The following is a 22056-nucleotide window of genomic DNA, read 5'->3' as shown; positions in this document are numbered from 1 at the left end:
TTTCTTGCAATGCCTGTCAAATTCTTCAGAATCCTTCTTCATTGTTGGCCACCAATAGCCTTGGGAAATGGCTCGGTGAGCGATGGATCGTCCACCGGAGTGGCAACCGCTATCGCCGGCGTGGAGCTCTTTGATGATGCCTTACACTTGGTGGAGGTGCGCGACTAGTAGATATGGGCTGATGAAGGACCTTCGGTAAAGTTTACCGTTCGGGTTTAGCCAAAAATGAGTGGCTCTGTTGCGGAGTCGGTGAGCGTCCTTTTTGTCGGTAGGCAGGGTGTCATCTCGCAGGTAACCAATGATCTCGTCCATCCAGCTCAGGCCGAGCTCTATGTTGAATACCTCTTGGTCTAATACCTCGAGCTCGAAATTGGGCTTGTCGATGGAGTTGAAGGAAATAGAATGGTTTCCCGAGGAGGAGCAGGCCGAAGCGAGCCCCGCAAGGGCGTTGGCGTGGGCGTTCTGGTCCCTGGAGATTTGTTCGACTCAGATAGCTTTGAAATTTTTGATGAGCTGGATGGCGGAACTGAGGTAGGTACACATGCGATCATCCCGAGCTTCGTATTCCTCGGAGAGTTGGTTGACCACTAATTGGGAATCGCTATAGACCACGAGTTCTTCGATGCCCAGGGCCTCAGCCGTCTAGAGTCCTGAGATCAATGCTTCGTATTCAGCCTCATTGTTAGAGGCAGGGAAGTTGATGGAGAGTGAGCTTTCGTGCAGGACACCGGAGGGGGAGAGGAAGACGACGCCTGCGCCTCGGCTGTTGGAGGCGCCATCGACATACATTTTCCAAACATCTCCGTGAAAAAGTTTCCAGGCTGTGCTAGGGTTAGCCTGGAGTGTTGCCTCGGTGTTTGGAGCGGGAGCCGAAGCAGGAGTGTCAGGCGGAGTAAGTTCGGCGATAAAGTCGGCGAGCACCTGAGCTTTGATTGCAGTCTGAGGCTGAAAATGGATTTCAAAGTTTGCGAGCTCCACGGCCCATTGAGAGATTATGTTAGAAAGATCCGCCTTCCGAAGGAGAGACTTAAGAGGGTACTTGGTGAGGACAATGATGCGATGTGACTTGAAGTAGGGAGCGAGCTTCCTAGAGGCTGTGACGAGGGCAAGAACAAGCTTTTCCAATGGTAAATAGCGTGTCTTGGTGGGGGGTCATCGTCTTACTTGAATAGTAAATGGGTTGGTGTTCCCGTCCTTCGTGCCGGACGAGCACCGAATTGATAGCGTGCGGAGAGACAGCTAGGTATAGGAATAAGTCTTCCTGGCCCCGAGGGGTGACAAGTAGTGGGGCTTCGGAAAGGTACGTCTTCAATTGTTGGAAGGCTCGGTCACAATCTTCTGTCCAATTGAAACTTCGTCGGCTGCCTTTCAAGAGCGCAAAGAATGGCTCGCATTTGTCGAAGGAGCGACTTATGAACCGATTCAGGGCAGCGGCCATGCTTGTTAAACGCTGAACGTCCCTCTTGTTGTGGGGGGCCGAGAGTTTCTCGATGGCAAGTAGCTGAGCGGGGTCGGCTTCGATACCGCGTCAGGAGACGAGGTGGCCAAGAAATTTGCCGGAGCTTACACCGAAGGCGCATTTCTCGGCTTTAAGGCTGAGCTTATGCTTTTTGAGAATTTTGAAGGCTTCGGCGAGGTGGGTTAGGTGGTCGCTGGCGACCATGCTTTTGACTACCATGTCGTCAATGTAAGCCATCATGGTGTCACCGACTAGGCGTTCGAACATCTTGGTTATCATTCGTTGAAAGGTGGATCGGCGTTTTTCAGGCCGAAGGGCATAACGAGATATCCAAAGATTCCGTGAGGGGTGATGAAAGCCGTATTTTCAACGTCCTCTTCGCTCATGGCAATCTGATGGTAGCCCCGGTAGGCATCCATAAAACTAAGTCGGGCATGGCCGGCCGTTGCGTCAACGAGCTGGTCAATCTGTGGAAGGGGGAAGAAATCTTTCGGGCAGGCGTCATTGAGATTGGAATAATCAACACAGACTCGCCATTTACCGTTCTTCTTTTTGACCACTACGGTGTTGGCCAACCACCTAGGGTATTGCACTTCTCGGATGGCCTTTGCGTTTAGGAGCCCGTTGACTTCGTCTATAACGGCTTCTGAATGGACCGGGGAGGATTGCCTTGCTTTTTGCACAACCGGGCGTTTGGCTTGGTCAATGTTGAGCTCGTGGCAGATAAACGAAGGGTCAGCCCCAGGCATCTCATACGAGGTCCATGCGAATACTTCTATGTTCTTTTTGAGGAAATCAAACGTCACATTTTGGTCGGTGTCATTGAGTGAGGAACCGATGAGAAAGTAACGGGAGCCGTCTTCAGTGATTGGGAAAGTGACAAGGTCTTCTACTGCTTTCTCTTCGGCTGGTCTGCCGACGTCTTCCAGAACTGGGGCCTCGGGGACCTCGATGAGGTTGACCCGGGAAGTCTGCTTACTGCTTCGGACCGCGTTGATGTAACACCTTTTGGCCGCAATTTGATCTCCGCATACGTCCTCTTGGCGTCCATTGGCATCGATGAAACGGACCACCTGGTGATAGGTGGAGGCGATGGCCTTCAGCTTATGGAGCTAGTTGCGCCCGACGATTGAGTTTTAAGGGCTAGGAAAGTTGACCACCATAAATTCCAAGTCAAGGACCACCGAACCGGCACGCACGAGGAGAGTGATTGTGCCAAGGGGCCACACCGGAGCTCCACTAAACCCGATGAGGTGAACTTCGGAGGGTCGGAGGTCGGTATCCGAAAGCTTCAGGTCTTTAAACAGAGAGTAGTACATGACCTCGACCGAGCTGCCCTGATCGACGAGGACGCGTAAGATGTTAAAGGTTCCGATGCGTAGCGTGACCACGAGGGCATCATTATGAGGGAGCTGGACGTGGTCGAGGTCTTTCTCGGTAAAGGTGATGGTCCACTTGGAGCCATCGTCGGTCATTGGGCGCTTAGGCTCGAGGCCAACAAACATGACGCTCTTGGAGGAGGTGGCGTTATGTAGTTCGGCACGAAGGACACGAGCGGCTTCAGGATTGAGAGGACCGTGGATAACATGAATTGTTTGAACCTCCTCTTCAGTGTTGTTCTCGACGCGTTGCAAGCGGTGGTGAAGTGACCTTGCTCATTGTGGTAATTGCATCGAACGATGGGGTTTTTGATCTTCCCATTTTCGGTTCCAAGTTTTTGATTCAGGAAGGAGAAGAAGGGCTGATCCTTTACTTGGTCTATGATCCGGTAGATAGGAATGGTAAAGACAGTCTTCTCGGCGTTGAAATCGTTGGGCTTCGGGCCTTTCCTCGGGGACTGCTTGATGTTGTTGACCTGCTTCTTCGGGGTCGAGACAGATATGGGAGCAGGAACGGAAACCGAAGCAGACGTCGCTTTTGTGCTTGTGGGCTTTCCGATGCCCCTCTCGGCTTTAGACTTTATGAGCTGGCACCAAACCTCGATGCGAGTCATGAGGTCCTTCATGGAGCTAGGCTTGTGGCGGGCAAGATCGTCGTAGACCTGTTCGTCTTGGGAGGTGAGACCGAGCTTGAATCCTCGGGCCGAGAGACCCTCACAGCCTTCTATTTTGTTAAATAACTCCCAGTAACGACCGGCGTATTGGCGGAGTGTTTCGTCGTTTCGCTTTCGGAGAGCAAGGAGGGAATTGATTTCTTTCTCGTGATTGTTGCTCATAACGAAGTGAACCATGAAGGCATCGCATAGGGAGTCGAATGAGGAGATCGATCGAGCTGGAAACTGATTGAACCATGTGAGACCTAGGTTGCCGAGGCTAGCGGGGAAGACCTTACATAAGAAGGCATCGTCCGAAGGCTCGTTCCGAAGAAAAAGAGACATGACGAGCTTGTACTGTACCAAGTGAGTGTATGCCTCAGTCTTGCCATCGTACTTGGCAAATTTGGGTTGGGTAAATCCTTTTGGGGGAGGTGACTGAGTCAATATCTCTGGTGAATGGAGAGGTCGTGAGTCTTTCGAGTCTGGCGTCGCGATGAGGTCGAATCGAACGGTCGAAACCGTCGGAACGTTCGGTTGCTGGACACTTCTTCAGAACAAGTTGATCCAACCTTTTGTATTCCTTCCTCTTTGGAACGGCGCTAGCCGATTTTTGGGGGGAGTGCTTATGACGATGCTTCCGGAGGCTGTCCCGAGGAAAAGGCTCGAGATGCTCAGTTACCGGGCTTCTGTTACGTGTCTCTTTAGGGTATGAGATGATAGGGCATTTGGTTCCAGCGTTTTTCAGACGCTCACGGTATCCCTTCGTCTAGAACTCCAAGAGACCGTCGTCTTCCCTAGTAACCTTTGTAAAGCTTGGAGTGGATTCACGCTGCCCCTTACCAATCTGCACCGAATGAGTGGATAAGGCTTATATGCTTCTTGCTCCAAGTCTCTCGAAGGCAGACAGTTTTCGGCGAGGTTAAGGGGAATGAGAACGTTCCTTGCGCCTCGCCTCCCGGTTGTATCGACCGTCCTCTATATCTGGTGGCTCAAAGCGGTCTTTAACTGAGAGCCGGGACCGGTGTTCCATCAAGCAGCCTTCTTCATGGCTGTAGGGAGGACTATGACGATTTCTTCTTCCGCCACGGCTTTCGGAGGAGTGAGATGGGGAGATCCGCAAAAGTTGTTTGATCTCCGCCAGCTCGTCTCGAACGTGCTTGTCCCATTCTACAACCGTTGTTAGGTCATCGATTTTCCTTTCCAGATGGCGGATATAGGTGTGGAGTTCAGATGATGGGCCGCCCTTTAGCGTTGAGGTTCTGATTCCCACTCCGATAGATATGTGAGCTTTTCCCAGGGCGTTGGCTCCGCCGGAGGCCAGGTTATGGTCCCCCAGGGGGCCAAGCCCTAGGGTGATGTCGTTGCGGTGCGTTTCGTCGACCTCCACCATTTTTGGAGTAGGAGAGCTGAACAAAGTTTTCCGAAGGGAGGGAGATGAATACTAAAAGAGGGGCTAAGTCCCCAACAAAGTTGCCAATTGTAGGGGTTCGATTTGATGGGACCTTGACTTGGGAAAAGATTCTCCCCCCGCTGATCCCTCTTCCGCCTCTGATCCTGCAACAAGTCACTAGGATTAGGGTAGCCCAGTGACCCTCCGACGATCAAGTTAGATCTCAGGGATCTAGGGTTAGGGAAGGATCGCATACCTCTCCAAGTGAGTATCCTTTTGTATTTATAGACCTAGGTTTTCTTGGCCTCGAAGCTAACGCGTGGAAGATACGCTCGGGTTACTGTCTCAGGGGACATCATATATGACGAAAGGAATAGAAACAGTTAAGGAGCACATGGCCAGATCTGATCCAAATGATTATGCCTGCTGCACGATCTTCATGGGGCCCATCTGGCGTAACTGCCTCCCTCAGGGAGCTTCGGATACACCGAAGCAGGAACCTGTGCTGAGAGCATTCTCCGAGATCAGTCTTTTTGCCGAGCAATGAACCCAACCGAATGCCCGAACCCATAGGATCAAACTGACTCGTTGACCGAGCTCCCACGGGGCTTTTCTTCGGAACATCTGGCCAAGTTACCGAGGTGGTAACCGAGGCCACCACAGTACCGGTACCCGAGTTCACCAAGTTCGTCAAGACCCTTTGGTAAATAAATATTGGCAAACTCGGTTAAAGTAGTTTATGGCCTGGTACCGAATCTCTCTCTCTCTGCCGAAATGAATCCCGGTTGATCGTGTTAAGGTACGTGTTTATAGTTGGATTCTATGTGATATTGGTCAATCATTTGGTAAATTAGCTGTATCGCATTGTTTCCCACGAGTGACGATAAATTCATTGTGTGGTACGCATTCAAGGAATTTGATCAAATAAATCATTGAAATATTTAGGATTTGTTTTTTGGTTTATTGGATTTTTTTTTTTACAAACATGATAGATTCGTTGTATGCTAAATTTATCATCACTATGATAAATAAATCATATTTGTTATGAATTCATCATATTTGAGTATGATAGATTCAGTAATTCAATAAATGTGTCATAAGTTTTGTGTTTTGTGTTTTATGACAAATTTATTGTAGGAGACATTAGTTAGATATATGATAAATCCATCATAAATGCTAAATCTATCGTATTCGATAAATTTATTGTTGTTGTGTTATAGTAAATTTATTGAATATATTACATTGTATCGTAATTGCTAAATTAATTACATTCAATAAATTGCCGTATGTGTATTCAACAAGTTAATTCTGAGTTTTTTTTATATAGTTTGATAGTTTTATGATTTGTATTTAGTTTTAGATTTGTCATTTCAAAAGATTGAAAATTTGAGAGAAAAGATTAGAAGAGAGAAACAATTAAAAAGATTAGGTGAGAAAAAGATTTGAAAGATTAGAGAGATAATTGGAATAATTTAAAAAGATAAGGAGAGAGAAAAGATTTCAAATATTAGGAGAGATAAAGGGTAGTTTAGGATTTATTTGAATTTGAGGATGGAAAGATAAGTTTTCAAAGTCACCAGGATGAGGACTTAAGTATTTATACAGAATAGGATCCCAAAAAAAAAAAAACAAAAGAGAAAAGAAACACAAGATATTCACTCATACTGTTTACTACGGGGTTTTCAAATGTTGTAAATGAAATCATCAAGTACTCTTAGGGAATAAAATCTATCTGTTTATTTTAATTTAGGGAAGGGTTCATCAAAACTATTTGAAAATATGTTTATGTTACTGAACTAGTTGATTGTACCCTTGCATTGACTAGCTACTTATACTTTTCAGAAAGTTGAGTTGGGTAGTATGCGTATAACTATCAAAGCTACATGACTTTCACACAATTACATAGTTTTATATTTTGGCATTCAATGTTTTTGAAGCTTTAAGTTGGCATTGAACTATCAAAGCTACATGACTTTCACACAATTACATAGTTTTATATTTTGGCATTCAATGTTTTTGAAGCTTTAAGTTGGCATTGATAATTCTGATAGTAGTATTGAAAAAAAAGTTGGCGGTTTGGGATGTGAGACGTACTACAATTGAATCTTTAGTATTAAAATTTCAAGTATATACTTATTGTATGCTTACAACTGGTTATTAACCTACAAAAAAAAGAGAGAGAGAAAGTGTTCAATGGTAAGAATACATAGGTGCTGACCAACCGTTCAGGAAAAGATAGATCAGAATATGTTAATGTGTGTATATGGGGGTCGTAGAGTGTATGGATCATTATTTTAAGCTTTAATACTTTGCCTTGTTTTCATATACTTTATCCATAACAATTGTGTTAAAAAGACTTTCTTGTGAATTAATCTATCTTGTTCAATTAATGATTCGTTTGTGTCTAGAATTTTGGTCTTTAAACATGAAATGGAGTATAAATATATAATCATCAAACCTGAAGGAAGAATTTATTTTCTACGTTTTTGTATTCTATTTCTTTTCAGAGGAATAAGGTTGCAAAGGTCATTTGGTTCTATTGTTATATATGAATTTGGATCTCCATTGTATATGACTTATTCTGTGATAACTCAAATTTTTATTTTAAAAAATTGAAAAGTAATTTTCAAACTTCCTTCTTGGAATTCCGTTGTCGACGTTAACTTCAAAATAATTTTACAGCCTACGGTGATTTTTGGTATTTTTTTGAGAACGAAACCTGACAGCACGAACAAACGGGAACTGTTTCTACATCGTCGGTAGAATTGTATAATCATTGTAACGACCCTGATATTTTTGGTAAATAAAAATTTCGTTAAATGTTTAAATTTTATTTTTAATTACTTGGATTCCCTTTAAAATTCCTTTTTAACTTTAATAATCCGTCATAACTAGATTTGAGACTTATAAAATTATATTTCTTTGCACCGGACAATCTAGTCATTTTCAAAAGACAAGTGTACTTGTAGAAACACTTATATATTTTCCTAGTGTATAAAATAAAATTTTAAATTATATTTCTTGACTAGAAATCCTACGTGGCAAGTAGAATTAGTTTTCAACCGATTAGTTAGAAGAACCGAACTATCAATTCATCTAGTTACAATCTCCTAACCATAGATGAACCTTTACCCATTGGATAATAAAAGTTAGAGAAGCTTTTATCCAATGGACAATAGGAAACCTAGATTTTCTATCAAATATATTTTGTGCTAGATTTGATAAAGTACTCATATATAGTTGTATATAGACTTATATACACATGTCTAAAGGACATTTGGTTATTTTAAATATTATTCAAGTATATATTATCTTATTTCTTTTATTCATTGGTCAAAAAATGCAAGGAAAAATATTATCCATTGGATAATAAGTTAGTCTTACTAACTAGTACTAGGATTTATTAAATAAATCACTTCCTAGATTTTCCCATGTGTTTATATGCATTAAAGATATGTGAATATCTAATTTCCTAGATTTCTAAGTACACTAATAAATATATAAGTACTAGTACTTCTTGAATTATTCTAATAAGAAAATCTTGGCCATATATTTTATTTGATACTTGAAAATCTTGATGGATTATATGGTATCTAATAATACCTACATTTATATTTGAAAACTTGGACATGTGTGTATATATATATGATAATATAATAGGAACATGTGCTTATTAGATTAGTTTATTAGGAAATTTTGATCTTATATTTTTTTATTGGATACTTGAAAATCTTAAAAGATTATATAGTACTTTGTAAAGTATTTTACAAGATTTTCTAAATACACAAATATATTTATATATGGGTACATGTACCTTTTGGCCTATTATTTTTCTAAGAAAATCTTAACCATTGGATAATAATTGCTATGGAAAATTTTATTCCTTGGGTAATAGCCCAGACTTTTGCTATAAATAGCACCTCATCCTTGCCATTTAACTCACACCTTCCAACCTTTCAACTTCTCTCTCTAGAAATACTTGAGTTCTTACTTTGTTCTTTCTTATTTTTTGTGTTCTTGAGTTTTTCTTAAAGTAATTCTTGAAACTCATCCTAAGCCGCCACTAAACCGCCACCCGACAACCCTTTCGATCCAAAAGTTAGTAGTTTTTAGTCAAGAACTAGTTTCGAGAGAAACCTTTCTCTTTCGAAGCTACCGGAAGCTTACCGTAGGAAGTCACTCCGTCTGATAGTCGACTTACTTTTCCGTAGCCACCCTACCGCCAAGAAGAATGATAGATTATTCTTATCCCCTTTCTCTAAGTATATGTAGAATATCTCTACTTACTATCTCTAGTATAAATAGAAGTTAGATTATTGCTTATAATGTTTGGAATGCATGATAGTTAGTAGACTTGTTGTGCTAAAGGATGTATAAACATGTTGAATGAATGACTTTTACTTCAATAAATATATTTTGTTTTGAACTTCTCACAAAGGAAGAAAGAACGGATTTTTGGATTTATAAACTTGATTAGAAGTATTCGTATTTTGATCTTTGGGATGGTTATGAGCATGCATACATGAATTTCTTGTATTACTTGTGAACTTCACTCCAAGGCGTCCATATATGTGGCGTTATGCTTTAACTAGTGATTTGAGCATGATTTGTAATATAGAGTTGGATGATCTTGCTAGTTTAGTTTCATTACAATGAATGATTTATGATTACATATGTGAAATGTCCTACCGCGGAGTCGTTGCATAAAAACGAGACACAGAAATCGAGAAGGTAGAAACATGACACGTAGGGTGCGTTAAAGACAAAGTGTAGTTTTGAAATCGCAATGTGGCCGGACTTGCCTATTGTGTGGTGTGGGTGTGTTTTTCGAAAACCCAATGGGAACCCAGAGCAGCGAAACCATTGTGGTATACGCGAAAACTCGGAGCGGCGGAACCGAGAGATGTATTGTGGTTTGGTTACCCATGGAGAGGAGCCAACGCAATTGTTTTAATGATTTTCGAAAACCCAAATGGAAATCGGGAGCGGCGGAACCATTGTAGGATATTCGGAAACCCGGAGCGGCAGAACCGAGGGTTTTGAATTGTGGATTGGTTATCCGTGGAGAGGAGCCAATGACAAATTCAATGTTTTATGTGCCAATGGGAACCTAGAGCGGCGGAACCATTGTGCAGATACTTGAAAATCCGGAGCGGCAGAACCGAGGTTGGGTGTGTAAAAATAATTTTAGAAATAATGATTTGATTTATGAGAAATGGAAAATGGAGACACGATTTACGAGATATTGCATAGGAAAAACTCAGAAATCACAGATACCAACGTTAGTTGAATAGTGAATGTGGATGTGTCATTATTTTGTTAAATACGCATGTACTATGTGGATCTCACTGATTCTATGCCCTATTATGTGTAAGTTATGGGTTAGTGGGTATGGGATTGTTCTACTGAGCTTTCGTAGCTCATGGTGTTACCTTTGGTGACCCTAACATATTATACTGGTGGTGACGCTGGTATAATGTATCAGACTTTGTAGATGAACAGGGAGAACTCTACACCTTGGAGACTTTCAGAGCTGAGAAGCTGGCTAGGATGGAGGAGTAGGCGGAGCAGTAGATAGGAACCCTAGTTTCCCATCCTTTTGTTGAATAAAAGTACTCTTGTGAGAATTATGATGTAATATTGAGCCAGACTCTATTTAGATTTTCAATGAAAATGTCTATTTAACGTTCCCAAAATTAGGGGCGTTACAATCATGCACCAACTGTTCTTATCCAATTATCTATATAATTGATAGACAAAGGAGGGGCATACCCCAGGAGGAAAAGAAAATGAAAAAAAAAGAAGATTGAAAAAAGTGCGATAACCTATGCACAACCCGCATGGAGAGTATGGTAGAGTAAATAACATAACAAAAGTGCCATGTGTGATGAGATCATATCCCCGCTGCACTAATGAGATCATATCCCCGCTGCACTATCTATCTAAGCAGAAGAATAGTACAACGGGGTATGATATGAAGTGATATTATTAGTAATTATTTGAAATTGAACTACTACTACCTGGCACATCCCGCCAGGCTAGGAAATAAAAAAAAATAGAAAAAATAAAAAGTCATGGCCAGAGATGACCAAACGATAACCAACACTGAGACTAGCAACATACCAATATGGCATTAAGGAAAGCTGAACAGCTACTACAAAGGAACATGGCACCAAAAAGTGGCTCGAACTAGAGATGTTGGCATCCGACAGGGGGCTCCACCCTGCACACCACGCCCATTCCATCTGGCCTAATACTCCATCATCCAAGCCTAAGGCTCGCCAGAAAACAACCTGTTCTCAGCCAACTACCAGAAACCACAGACTCCAGAGATGGGATAAGCAAACCAAGCTACTATTACTCCAACAAACCCAAAGAACAAACATAATACCCGCTTCAAAAGAAAGCTACTACAGAGGGACTAGAAATCGAGAAGAGGCTCGAGCTGGAAATGTCGGCATCCGACAAGGCTACCCTCCCAAGTATCCTGCACACCACGCCCATTCCATCCAGACTACTACACTCTCAACCTAATCCCCTAGGCTCGCTAAAATCTAAAAGAGGGACAGAAAGAGGAGCCAGAAAATGAGGCCACTCAAACAGCAGGTGAACCAAGCTACCCCTTTCGATCAGTGCACTACCACCAATCTAATCAATGACAACCAGCGAAGCTAGCCCTTTCAATCAGTGCACGACCACCAATCTAATCAATGATAGCCCCGGTAGCTACCTTTATCAATCAGAGTCCAACCACCGATCTAGTCAATGGCAACCGCGAAGCTACCCCTTTCAATCAGGGCAAAACTCAAATCTAATCAAAGATAGCCACGGTCACAACCATACTACGCACAACCACCGGGCTAATGAAGCAAAGAACCTAGGGATTTGAAAAAGCTCAACACAGAGCTTAAACGATGAAACCAAATATGGTTCCACAAATCTAACAGTGCACTGGCCTTCAATTTTGGCCAAACCAATCTACTGTAAGAAATAAATCCATAGATATTAACCCAATCTCAGTCCAAACAGATGACTGCCCATCGAGTTTCTCAAAATAAATCTACAAGTTGTAATAACTTGCAGCCAATTTAACTGCCCTGTGCATAGATCCGTACCAATGATCATACCTTCAATGAAATGCAGATCTCCATGAAGGTTAGACCTTACTGCCGTGCCACTGCTCAAGCACATCCATCATCACCGGTGAGGCCCGATAGAGCATAACCAGGCCTGCTCCATTAGGCTCCAAACCTGGGAATGATGACTGCTCCGAACCGATTTGTTAAGTAAATGGACCCACCGCCAGTGGCAATGGGTAAGTGATTGTAGTTGGGTGAAGACAGCCGTGGAATCAGATTACACCCCACCGCCGTGCCACCGGAGATGGGGAGATCTTGACGAGCTTCGGCCCTGACCCGTACTTCCCCCTTTTCCATGGGTTTTGAACAGTACACCACCATTTTCGGCGAGTAATACCCTTCGGTGATTTCTTTTCCCGTAAAAGGACCCACGAGCTAGGACTCAGGGTCATCCATTGAAAAGCCACGGTTGTGGAATCGTAAGATCTCAAAATCGGGATCAGAGCATAGACTTACCAGAGTTTGGACTAAACCAGCCCGAAACCCTCAAAGACAACTCTAGTACCGTTGCAATTAGAGCGTGGATCAGTGGGGTAGGAAACCCCGTAATCCACAGCCCATACCAGAACCGATAGCTCCGACGCCGTCCACCGCTGTGTAGACTAAGGAGCTACCTACAATGGCGGGGACCTGATCTTGGACTAAACCTAGCTAGAAAATCGAAGTGTGGATCGGTGGGTTCTGGAATGAAGAAATATTCTGTTGTAGTGGTTCCGAATTTGGAAAAGATCCTCAGAGAATAAGATCAATGGAGATAATCTGTTGTTGACAGATTCTGAAGGACGGAAGTTTTCCCTTTCTCTCTCTACAGATTGTAGAGAGAAAGCAGAGCCCCCTCGAGGGGTCACCGTTTTTTCTTTACTTGTTTTGTTTAGTTGTATTAGTTTGTTGCTATCTTCTTTCATTTCTAGTGAATTGTAAATTGTAGTTGTATTTAGTTTTACTTTATGGATTGCTCACCTATAACTTTTGGTTTTTGGAATTTGAGGGGTCTTAATGACCCTCTCAAACAAAGGGAGGCTAAAACTTGGGTTTTAAAGAATAAATTATCTCTAGTGGGACTCATTGAACATAAACTCAAAGAACCTAAATGATAAGTAGGACACACCTAAGAAGCTCAGCACTACCAGACTTGCGGATTTGGAGAGTGCGAGCTAGCTCCACCAAACCCTTATGGGGGCTTACGGGGAGTAGAGCTATAACCTTCCAACTCCGTCCCCCAGACGAAGCTTAAAGGAAATCCAAGGACCAGCTCTGGCCCCTAGCTTCAACGGGAAGCATGACGTTTACGGTATCACACGAGAAATATACTTATTCCGATAAAGATGCCACGACAAAAAGGATAAATCCTAAGGGATAAAGGAAGGGTAAGATAAGCCCAAAATGCCAAAGATATGCATGATCATAGATGGGTATGGAATTCCTAGCTAAGGCAGGAATCCCATAGACTCCTAGCTAAGGCGGGATTCCACACTCCTCAGAGAGGAGATCCGGTACCTACGAGGTATGGTCCTACGAGGACTCAAACTCCAACTACAATGCCTATAAATATAGCATTCGAACTCCAATACCAGGTACGAACTCTACAACAGAGAATCTCAATTCCTCCACCAAATAATAAGGATTCTACTGACTTAGGCATCGGAGGGTGGTAGGCACGCCACCACACCGGTGACTTAAGTTATTAGCTTTGTTTTACAGGTCTAGGTCGGAGCTGTCATCAAAGCAGCTTCATCAGCTGGCGCCGTCTGTGGGAAACGACTTTTTCCTTATGGTGAACGGCTTTGTATGGTAGAGACCCGATCAAGCAGAACGACAATGGCTTCAGATCCCGAACGAACGGGTATCCACGACGCCGCAAAGGCCGCCGCCTCTGCCAAAACTGCCAAGGCAGCCGAAGTAGCCAGAGCAGCAAAAGCCGCCAAGGCCGTTGCCGTCGCCGAAAAGGCCGCTAAGGTAGCAGAAGCGGCCAAGGCCGCCACGGCAAACCTAGCAGAAGGTAATCAAATGACCCCAGAAAGCGTTTGCCCATAAGCAAGAGCAGATAAAAACTTTAACTCAAGGGTTACAGACTGCGATGCAGGAAAACACGAACTTACGAAAGCAAATCTCCGAGCCAAGTATCCCGAGATTGCAAAACAGTCGCCACGGAGACGACGAGGACATGGAGGAAGGCGAATCCAGTGAAAAGGAAAGCCAAAACCGAAGAAAATATAGTAAGCCACCCCTAGAGAAGTCGCCCCACGAGCAGGAGGCGATACTCAAGATGCAAAACCAGATCGAAGGATTAATGAAGCATGTCAAAGCACAAACCCCTGCCATGGTAGAGGAGTTGGTGCAAAACATGGATTCACCTTTTACACCTCAAGTCATGGGGCATCCTCTTCTAAGGAAGTTTAAAATGCCCCAATTGGAAACATTTAATGGCTCCACGGACCCGTTAGATCATCTGGAAACATATAAATCCTTGATGCCCCTACAAGCAGTGCCAGACAAGGTAATGTGTCGAGCATTCCCAGTAACCCTCAGGGGAAGTGCCCGAGCATGGTTCAACAAGCTCCCACAGGGAAGTATACATAGCTTCAAAGAGCTTAGCACGAGCTTTGTAAGTTACTTCATTGCTGGCCAGCGCTACGGCAAACCAGCAACGCATCTCTTGACGGTGAAACAAGGAAGATGGGAATCATTAAGAGAATACACCACCAGGTTTAATAAAGAGGTGGTCCAAATAGTTGAAGCCGACAATAACATGAGCATAACTGCATATATTGCTTGATTGTATTCAAGACAATTCCGATACCTTGTGCCTCAAGAGCCACCAAAAACCATGGCGGAGCTCATGCTCAGAGCTAAGAAGCACATGAATGCAGAAGAAGATGTCTACGCAAGGCGTACACGTATGGTTTTGATCCTCAAACAGGACCATCACAGATTGGCGAATTCCCTCCAACAGACAAGAGGAGGAGAGAAGCTGTCCGCAAGTTAGGAGGTGAACCAAAAAACAAAAAGGTGGACTCAAAGTCATCTCCGAAGAGAGGAGTAGCCAGAGGGCTGCCCCAAGGAAAGTACAAGCAGTTTACTCCGCTCATAGCCACGGCAGAGCAAATCCTCAGCAATCTGCAAGACGATCCAGACCTCAAGTGGCCTGGCAAGCTGAGAACCGATCCTAACAGGAGACCTCGGGATAAATACTACAGGTTTCACAGAGACCACGGACACAACACAGATGACTGCATTGACTTGAAACAACAGATTGAGGATCTAATTCAAAAAGGGAGACTTCAACGTTTTGTAACAAAAAAGCACCAGAAACAACCCAGGAGGGAAGACACAAACAAGGAGGGTAGAGACGGCACTACCCCCCGGTCAGGTCCCATTGGAGAGATCAAGGTCATCCATGGAGAATTTGCTGAAGGTGTATCTAAGAAAACTGAGGACAGAGGAACATTTGGAGGTTAACACAATTAGCCGACCAAGTAAATTTCAAAGAAAAGAGGAAATACCTATAATATTCTCAGAAGAGGATGTCAAGGGAATTCAAATTCCCCATGACGACCCTCTGGTTATAACCATTGTCGTGGCAAACTACCTCAAACGAAGAGTGTTGATCGACAGCGGAAGCTCAGCCGATATACTCTACCTCCATGCATATGACCAATTAAAGGTTGGACGAGAAAGGCTAAGGCCTATGGCTTCACCACTAGTTGGGTTTGCAGGTACGCCTGTTTACCCAGCTGGTCAGATAGCACTACCAATTACTATGGGAGAGGAGAGAAATCAAATTACGCGTATGATTGATTTCATAGTAGTCGACTGCCCCTCGGCATATAATGCAATCCTAGGAAGGACGACTTTGAACAAGATTGGGGCAATAATCTCCACGTACCATTTGATGATAAAATTCCCAACGTCAGAAGGAGTTGCCTGTGTCAGAGGAGATCAGAGAGCAGCACGAGAATGTTACGTTACTTCACTCAGAGGAGCTAACATCACCATGAACATAGGGAGTCTCGACACTCGGGATGAAGAAAAGCTCCAACATGGAGAACCCGTAGAAGAGCTTGTGGAAGAACTTCTGGAGTCACGGCAACCAGGAAAGATAGTGAGAATTGGAACAGGATTGAGCACGGCTGCAAAGTCGGAGCTACTGCAATTGCTACGAAAGAATAAAGACGTTTTTGCGTGGTCCCATGAAAACATCCCTGGAATTGACCCAAATGTCATATCTCATAGGCTGAACGTTGACCCCACAGTGCGTCCTGTTAAGCAGAAGAAAAGAACCATTGCTCCGGAACGAAATGAAGCTGCAGCCAAGGAGGTAGATAAGCTCATACAAGCAGGGTCCATACGTGAAATTCTTTACCCCGACTGGCTAGCCAACGTGGTCATGGTGAAGAAAGCTAATGGTAAATGGAGAATGTGTGTAGATTTCACCGACCTCAACAAAGAATGTCCAAAGGATAGCTTTCCTCTCCCAGGGATTGATTCATTGGTAGATTCTACTCCCGGACATGAACTCCTTAGCTTTATGGATGCATTTTCAGGATATAATCAAATCCAAATGCATGAAGGAGATCAAGAAAAAACCTCATTTATCACCGACAGGGGATTATATTGCTACAAAGTAATGCCCTTTGGTCTCAAGAATGCAGGGGCGACATACCAGAGGTTGGTTAACAGGATGTTCAAACAACAGATCGGACACAACGTAGAAGTATACGTGGATGACATGCTGGTTAAAAGTGCTAAGGCACATAACCATGGTGCGGATTTGGAAGAAACCTTCCAGGTTCTCAAAAAATACCGAATGAAGCTCAACTCAACAAAATGTACTTTTGGAATCTCGTCATGGAAGTTCTTAGATTTCATGGTGTCTCAAAGAGGGATCAAGGCAAATCCTGAAAAGATTCAGGCTATACTCGCCATGCGTTCACCACGGAATATCAAGGAGGTCCAAAAGCTCATAGGACGAGTTGCAGCTTTGAGCAGGTTTATCTCACGAGCAACTGATAAGTGTCAAACATTCTTTAAGGTTCTGAAAAAAGCCTTTGAATGGACAACCACGGAGGAAACAACTTTCGCCCAATTGAAGGAGTATTTAGCATCACCACCGCTGCTGAGTAGGACCCAAGATGGGGAGACTCTACTCCTGTACTTAGTTGTCTCCCCTCAAGCCGTCAGCACGGTTTTCATTCGGGAAGAGTAGGGAACCCAACTCCCAGTGTACTATACCAGCAGGGCGCTACGGGGAGCTGAATTAAGATACCCCAGAGTTGAAAAAATAGCCTTTGCAATGGTGATAGCAGCCAGAAGGCTACGGCCATACTTCCAGGCGCATCCAATCAAAGTGCTAACAGACCAACCACTTCGAAGAATTCTCCACTCCCCAGAGACATCAGGCCGGCTAATTCAGTGGTCAATAGAGCTTGGCGAATTTGATATAGAGTATAAGCCTCGAACTGCCATCAAGGCGCAGGTGCTGGTAGATTTACTTGCAGAATACACATATCCAGAGCCAGAGGAGCTCCCCAAAGAAGAACCCAAACCTTGGGTCCTTCAGGTTGACGGATCAACAACCGGAGAAGCAAGCGGAGCTGGCTTAATTCTAACATCTCCGAAAGGGCAACGCCTTAGCTACGCGCTTAGGTTTGAGTTCAAGACAACCAACAATGAGGCTGAATATGAAGCCCTAGTGGTTGGACTGGAACTGGCAAGTGCCGTTGGAGCTAGCCATGTGCTAGCCAAAAGCGATTCACAGCTAGTCGTGGGACAAGTCCTCGAGAATACACCGTCAAGGAAGAAGTAATGCAGAAGTATGTGGATAGAGTGAAGGCCCAAGTTGCAAAACTACAAAACTTCAATATTGTCAGAATCCCAAGGGAGGAAAACAATGAAGCAAATTATTTGGCAAAGCTGGCCACGGCCAAAGAGGATGTTATTCCACGGAATACACCTATAAGATACTTAGAGTTGCCAAGTATCTTCTCCCCAGATATACAAGTTCAAGCTATCAATTACAGTGACTAATGGACAGGTCCCATAGTTGATTACATAACTAATGGGGCACTACCAGATGATAAGGGCAAAGCTAGGCAGCTCAAGATAAGAACTGCAAAGTACCTGATGATGGGAGATGTGCTATATAGAAGAAGTTTCTCATTACCCTACCTAAGATGTCTGACACAAGCTATGGAAGAGGTCCACCAAGGAGTATGTGGGGATCACCAAGGTGGCCACATGTTAGCCTACAAACTCCTCAGGTTGGGATACTACTGGCCCAGCATGCAAAAGGATTGCAACTCTATGGTCCGAAAATGTGAAAAGTGTCAACGCTTTGCAAATATCATTCACAGATCACCTACGGTTTTAACCCCAATGAAAGGACCTTGGCCATTCCCCCAATGGGGATTAGACCTAATTGGCCCGCTTCCCATGGCAGCAGGCCAGGTCCAATATGCCATAATAACTGTGGATTACTTTACAAAGTGGGTCGAAGCTAAGGCACTGGCCACAAACAGCGGAGGTTACGATTGACTTTTTATGGAAGTTAATTATTAGCCGATTTGGATTGCCACGAGTCATAATTACGGATCGAGGGAAACAATTTGACAATGCCCAGTTTAAAGCATACTGTATTTCCAAGGGAATACATGTGCATTATGCCTCTAAGGCTCATCCAAAAGCTAATGGGCAGGTCGAAGTTACGAATCGAACCATCAAAAAGGGGATTAAAAAGAGGCTGCGAGAGGCCAAAGGAACCTGGCCAGACGAACTTTATAATGTGCTATGGGCATATCAAACAACACCTCGAACTGCAACTGGAGAAACTCCATATTCTCTTGCATTTGGGGCAGAAGCAGTAGTCCCCATTGAAGTGGAACTCCTCAACTACAGGACCGCAAGCATCGACCACCAAGAAAACCAGGAAGATCTCAGGGCTGAGCTAGACCTCTTGGAAGAAACAAGGGAAACAGCAATGGCCAAAATGGCCGTCTACCAGCAAAGAATGGTCAAGTACCATGAAGCACGAGTTAGGCCAAGAAGCTTTCATACTGGTGATCTAGTTCTAAGGAAAGTAGATCCCACCGGAAGGAAGGTGGGCAAGCTCGGCCCAAATTGGGAAGGCCCCTATCAGGTCTTACACCATGTCAAAGCTGGTGCATACAGGCTCGCAACCCTAAGGGGAAAAGAGCTACTAAACTCATGGAATGCAGAGCATCTCAAGAAATATTACAAGTAGGTGCTTACTATTGAAGTTTATTTCTGTTTTTTAGAAGTTTCATTTCTATTTTTAGGAAACTTTCAGTTTTCAATAAAGCTTTAGCAGCAAAGATGTTTTTAGGACCACGTGTTCTACTTATGAGCCCATGAGGCCAATAAAATTCCCCACGAAGGACAATTGTTTGCTTTTCCTCCTATACGCATGATTAGAAAAGAGAAGCAGAAAAATAAAACTCAAATTTTATTAATAACTCCACACCCTAAGGGATGTGGACAGCTTTTTACATAAAAACTTTGTGGGTAAAACTCACAAAGTTACAACCTAGTCACTACCTCCCTCCCTTGGAGGGGAGGGAATAGGAGGCGCCGGTTGCCCTCGGAAAGCTTCCAACTGGTCCCAGTTGGCTATCAGCACCATGCAGATCGTCTTCTCCATGACAGAAATAGATTCTGCCATGGCCTCCATCTTCGAAGCCAGCCCATCAATGGCTGCCTTCAAGTGTTGCAGTTCTTGACGCAAGTCAGAGATTTGCTCTTCGTTCGCCATCACAAAGTGAGAATTGATTATGGAATGAAGAGTAATCTCTGAGACTTATTGGTATTTATAGCAAAAGTTAGACGGTTCATTAACCGCTTGCTGAACCAATTAGCATGATCATAATCAAAGCTGTGGGTAAACCGCCACCTCAAACTGCTTAGAATAATGGGAAGTTAAACATCCGATTACCTCGGGCAGTTGAAATGACTGCTTTCAAATTAAAGCAACAAATTTAAAACCCCAAGGGCTAGTTTGGTGTGTTACAAGCACGTAATTAATTCGACGCAGCACAGCTATGCAAAATGAAGAGCTCAGGAATAATACCCAAGCTCATAGACGTAGCACTACTATGCAAAATAAAAAGCTCAGGAATAATATCCAAGCTCATCGACGTAGCACTGCTATGCAAAATAAAGAGCTCAGGAATAATATCCAAGCTCATCGATGTAGCACAGCTATGCAAAATAAAGAGCTCAGGAATAATATCCAAGCTCCTGGACGTAGCACAGCTATGCACTCTACGAAATCATAACTCACCCAATTGGTATCCCAAGGGAACTCAAATAAGCATCTCCATTGTTTGAGCACAAACGATGAACACTCTTAGGGGAGTAAAATGTGGTATATCTATGCAACAAAAAAGCAAGTATTTAAACAAAATTCCTAGCTTAACAGGCACATGAATCTGCAAAAGCAAGCAAAAGAACACAAAGACTATATGGAATTACCATAGCACAAAGTGAAAGCATCCTTTCATTAAAAGCATATCCTTTCATCCCACCTGTACCTGTCATCCAAAGTGAAATAGCCTCTAACAGGCTCCAAAAAATGATCTCATTAAGATCATCACCAGCAACCATCAAATAAAGTTTTCAAGGTCGCCTAACTAGTCGAGAGTTAAGGCCAAACCTAACGGCCACTCCCAAAGAAACACGGTCCAAAATACGAAAGTATTGAAAGGTGTTTAGTTACAGACCCAAATGAATTTAAAGTTTCAAAGTCCCAAGGTAGGACTGTCAACAGCCTGCCCATCACCAGATGATAGGCCAGGAGGTGTTACTGCTGAAATTGGAGATTCGAGAGGAAGAGAGACTTTCTCTGGAGATTGGAGAAGGGAGACAATTGATGAACTCGGAACGAATGTATCTTTCGACGCTGCATCATCACCTTCCTCTTCCTCCTTCCGTCCCCCGTCAAAGCTAGAAGGCCCCTCTTCGTCATCAACTTCGAATTTGGAAAAATCCAAATTTGGAAAGGCTAAGGCCGCTCGGCTCCTCATGGCTTCGAACCCATCAAAATATTGCTGGGTTATGTCCGAACGGTACTCAGGGGACTGTAGGAAGAGTTCAATGGCTTCCCTTCGAGCATTCTTCACCTTCTCAAGCATCCCCTGGCTCATGGCCCTATATTTCTCCATCTCCACGTCCCATTCAAAAAATTTCTGCTCCAAACCTCGAGCAGCTACCACGGCAGTATCTCTCTCCACCTCTAGCTCTTTTTTTAGCTTCAAAGCAGCATCTCTCTCGGTTGTAGCCTTTTGAAGCTCTGCAGTCATGGAAGCGCCCTGTTTTGTAAGTTTAAAGTTGGCCTCCGTAAGGTTAACCACCTACTTGCCCAAGCTATGGCTCTGAGAGGTAAGATATCGACCACGGGCCGCAGCCTGCCAGAACAGAAGAAGAGTCAGAAAAGAAAGCAACGGATCATAAAATGATGAGGCAGAGAAAGGGAGCATACCATGGCTAACTCAACTAACATTTGCTCCCCAACCACTTGGAGGGACATCTCCACCATTAGTTCTTTATCAGTTGCGTAAAGCAACCCAGAAACACGCTCAAGAGCTTCCTGACAATTACCCAAAATAGAAGGACCAACAGAGACCTTCAACTTCTTTGTAGAAGGAGTACTTCCCACTACTGTGCCCTTCACTTTTCTCTTTAATTTCTCAGCATCTTCGTTAACAGTATGCTCACCCAGCAAGTCAGAAGTGGGAAGGTCAGCATCCAAGAAGCTATCAACGTTCAGCTCCTTCTGGAGACGAGAGCTTTTCCTTTTCGGAGCCACGGCCCCAGATGACAGTTTGACCCTCTCAGCTTTCAATTGGGCCAGTAAGGCTTTATCCATCTTTGGTGCCATCTCTTCACCTTCACCCTCTTCTTCTAAAAAGAAAAAGAAATGGAAACAATGAGAAGGTCAGCAGACAATAAAACACCAAAATGGAGACATAAAATACCTCTAGAAAGAGCTAAGGCCTCATGAGATGTCTCTAGGCCCAAT

The 22056-nt window shown here is 43.8% G+C and overlaps 1 protein-coding gene across 1 annotated transcript; it reads right to left on the bottom strand.

Annotated features, from left to right (window-relative positions):
- Positions 1–1734: 1734 nt before the first annotated feature.
- LOC131327681 (uncharacterized) lies at positions 1735–2934 on the bottom strand. Its single transcript, XM_058360826.1, has 2 exons — positions 2620–2934; positions 1735–2532 (listed from the first exon to the last, which is right to left on the bottom strand). The coding sequence occupies exons 1-2, from the start codon at positions 2932–2934 to the stop codon at positions 1735–1737; spliced, it is 1113 nt and encodes a 370-aa protein (XP_058216809.1).
- Between the last annotated feature and the right edge of the window lie 19122 nt (positions 2935–22056).

The sequence above is a fragment of the Rhododendron vialii genome, chromosome 5a (assembly GCF_030253575.1).
Source record: "Rhododendron vialii isolate Sample 1 chromosome 5a, ASM3025357v1".
In the NCBI taxonomy this organism is placed as follows: domain Eukaryota; kingdom Viridiplantae; phylum Streptophyta; class Magnoliopsida; order Ericales; family Ericaceae; genus Rhododendron; species Rhododendron vialii.
Note: the sequence above shows the minus strand (reverse complement) of the source record. Positions and strands in the feature narration are given on the sequence as shown.

Bases quoted from the DNA above. Each gene is read 5' to 3' on its own strand.
- LOC131327681 (XM_058360826.1), bottom strand. From the start codon at position 2,934: ATGACCGACGATGGCTCCAAGTGGACCATCACCTTTACCGAGAAAGAC. The intron at 2,533-2,619 runs GTGGTCAACTTT...ACCTATCACCAG, and splicing joins TCCTTGACTTGGAATTTATG to GTGGTCCGTTTCATCGATGC.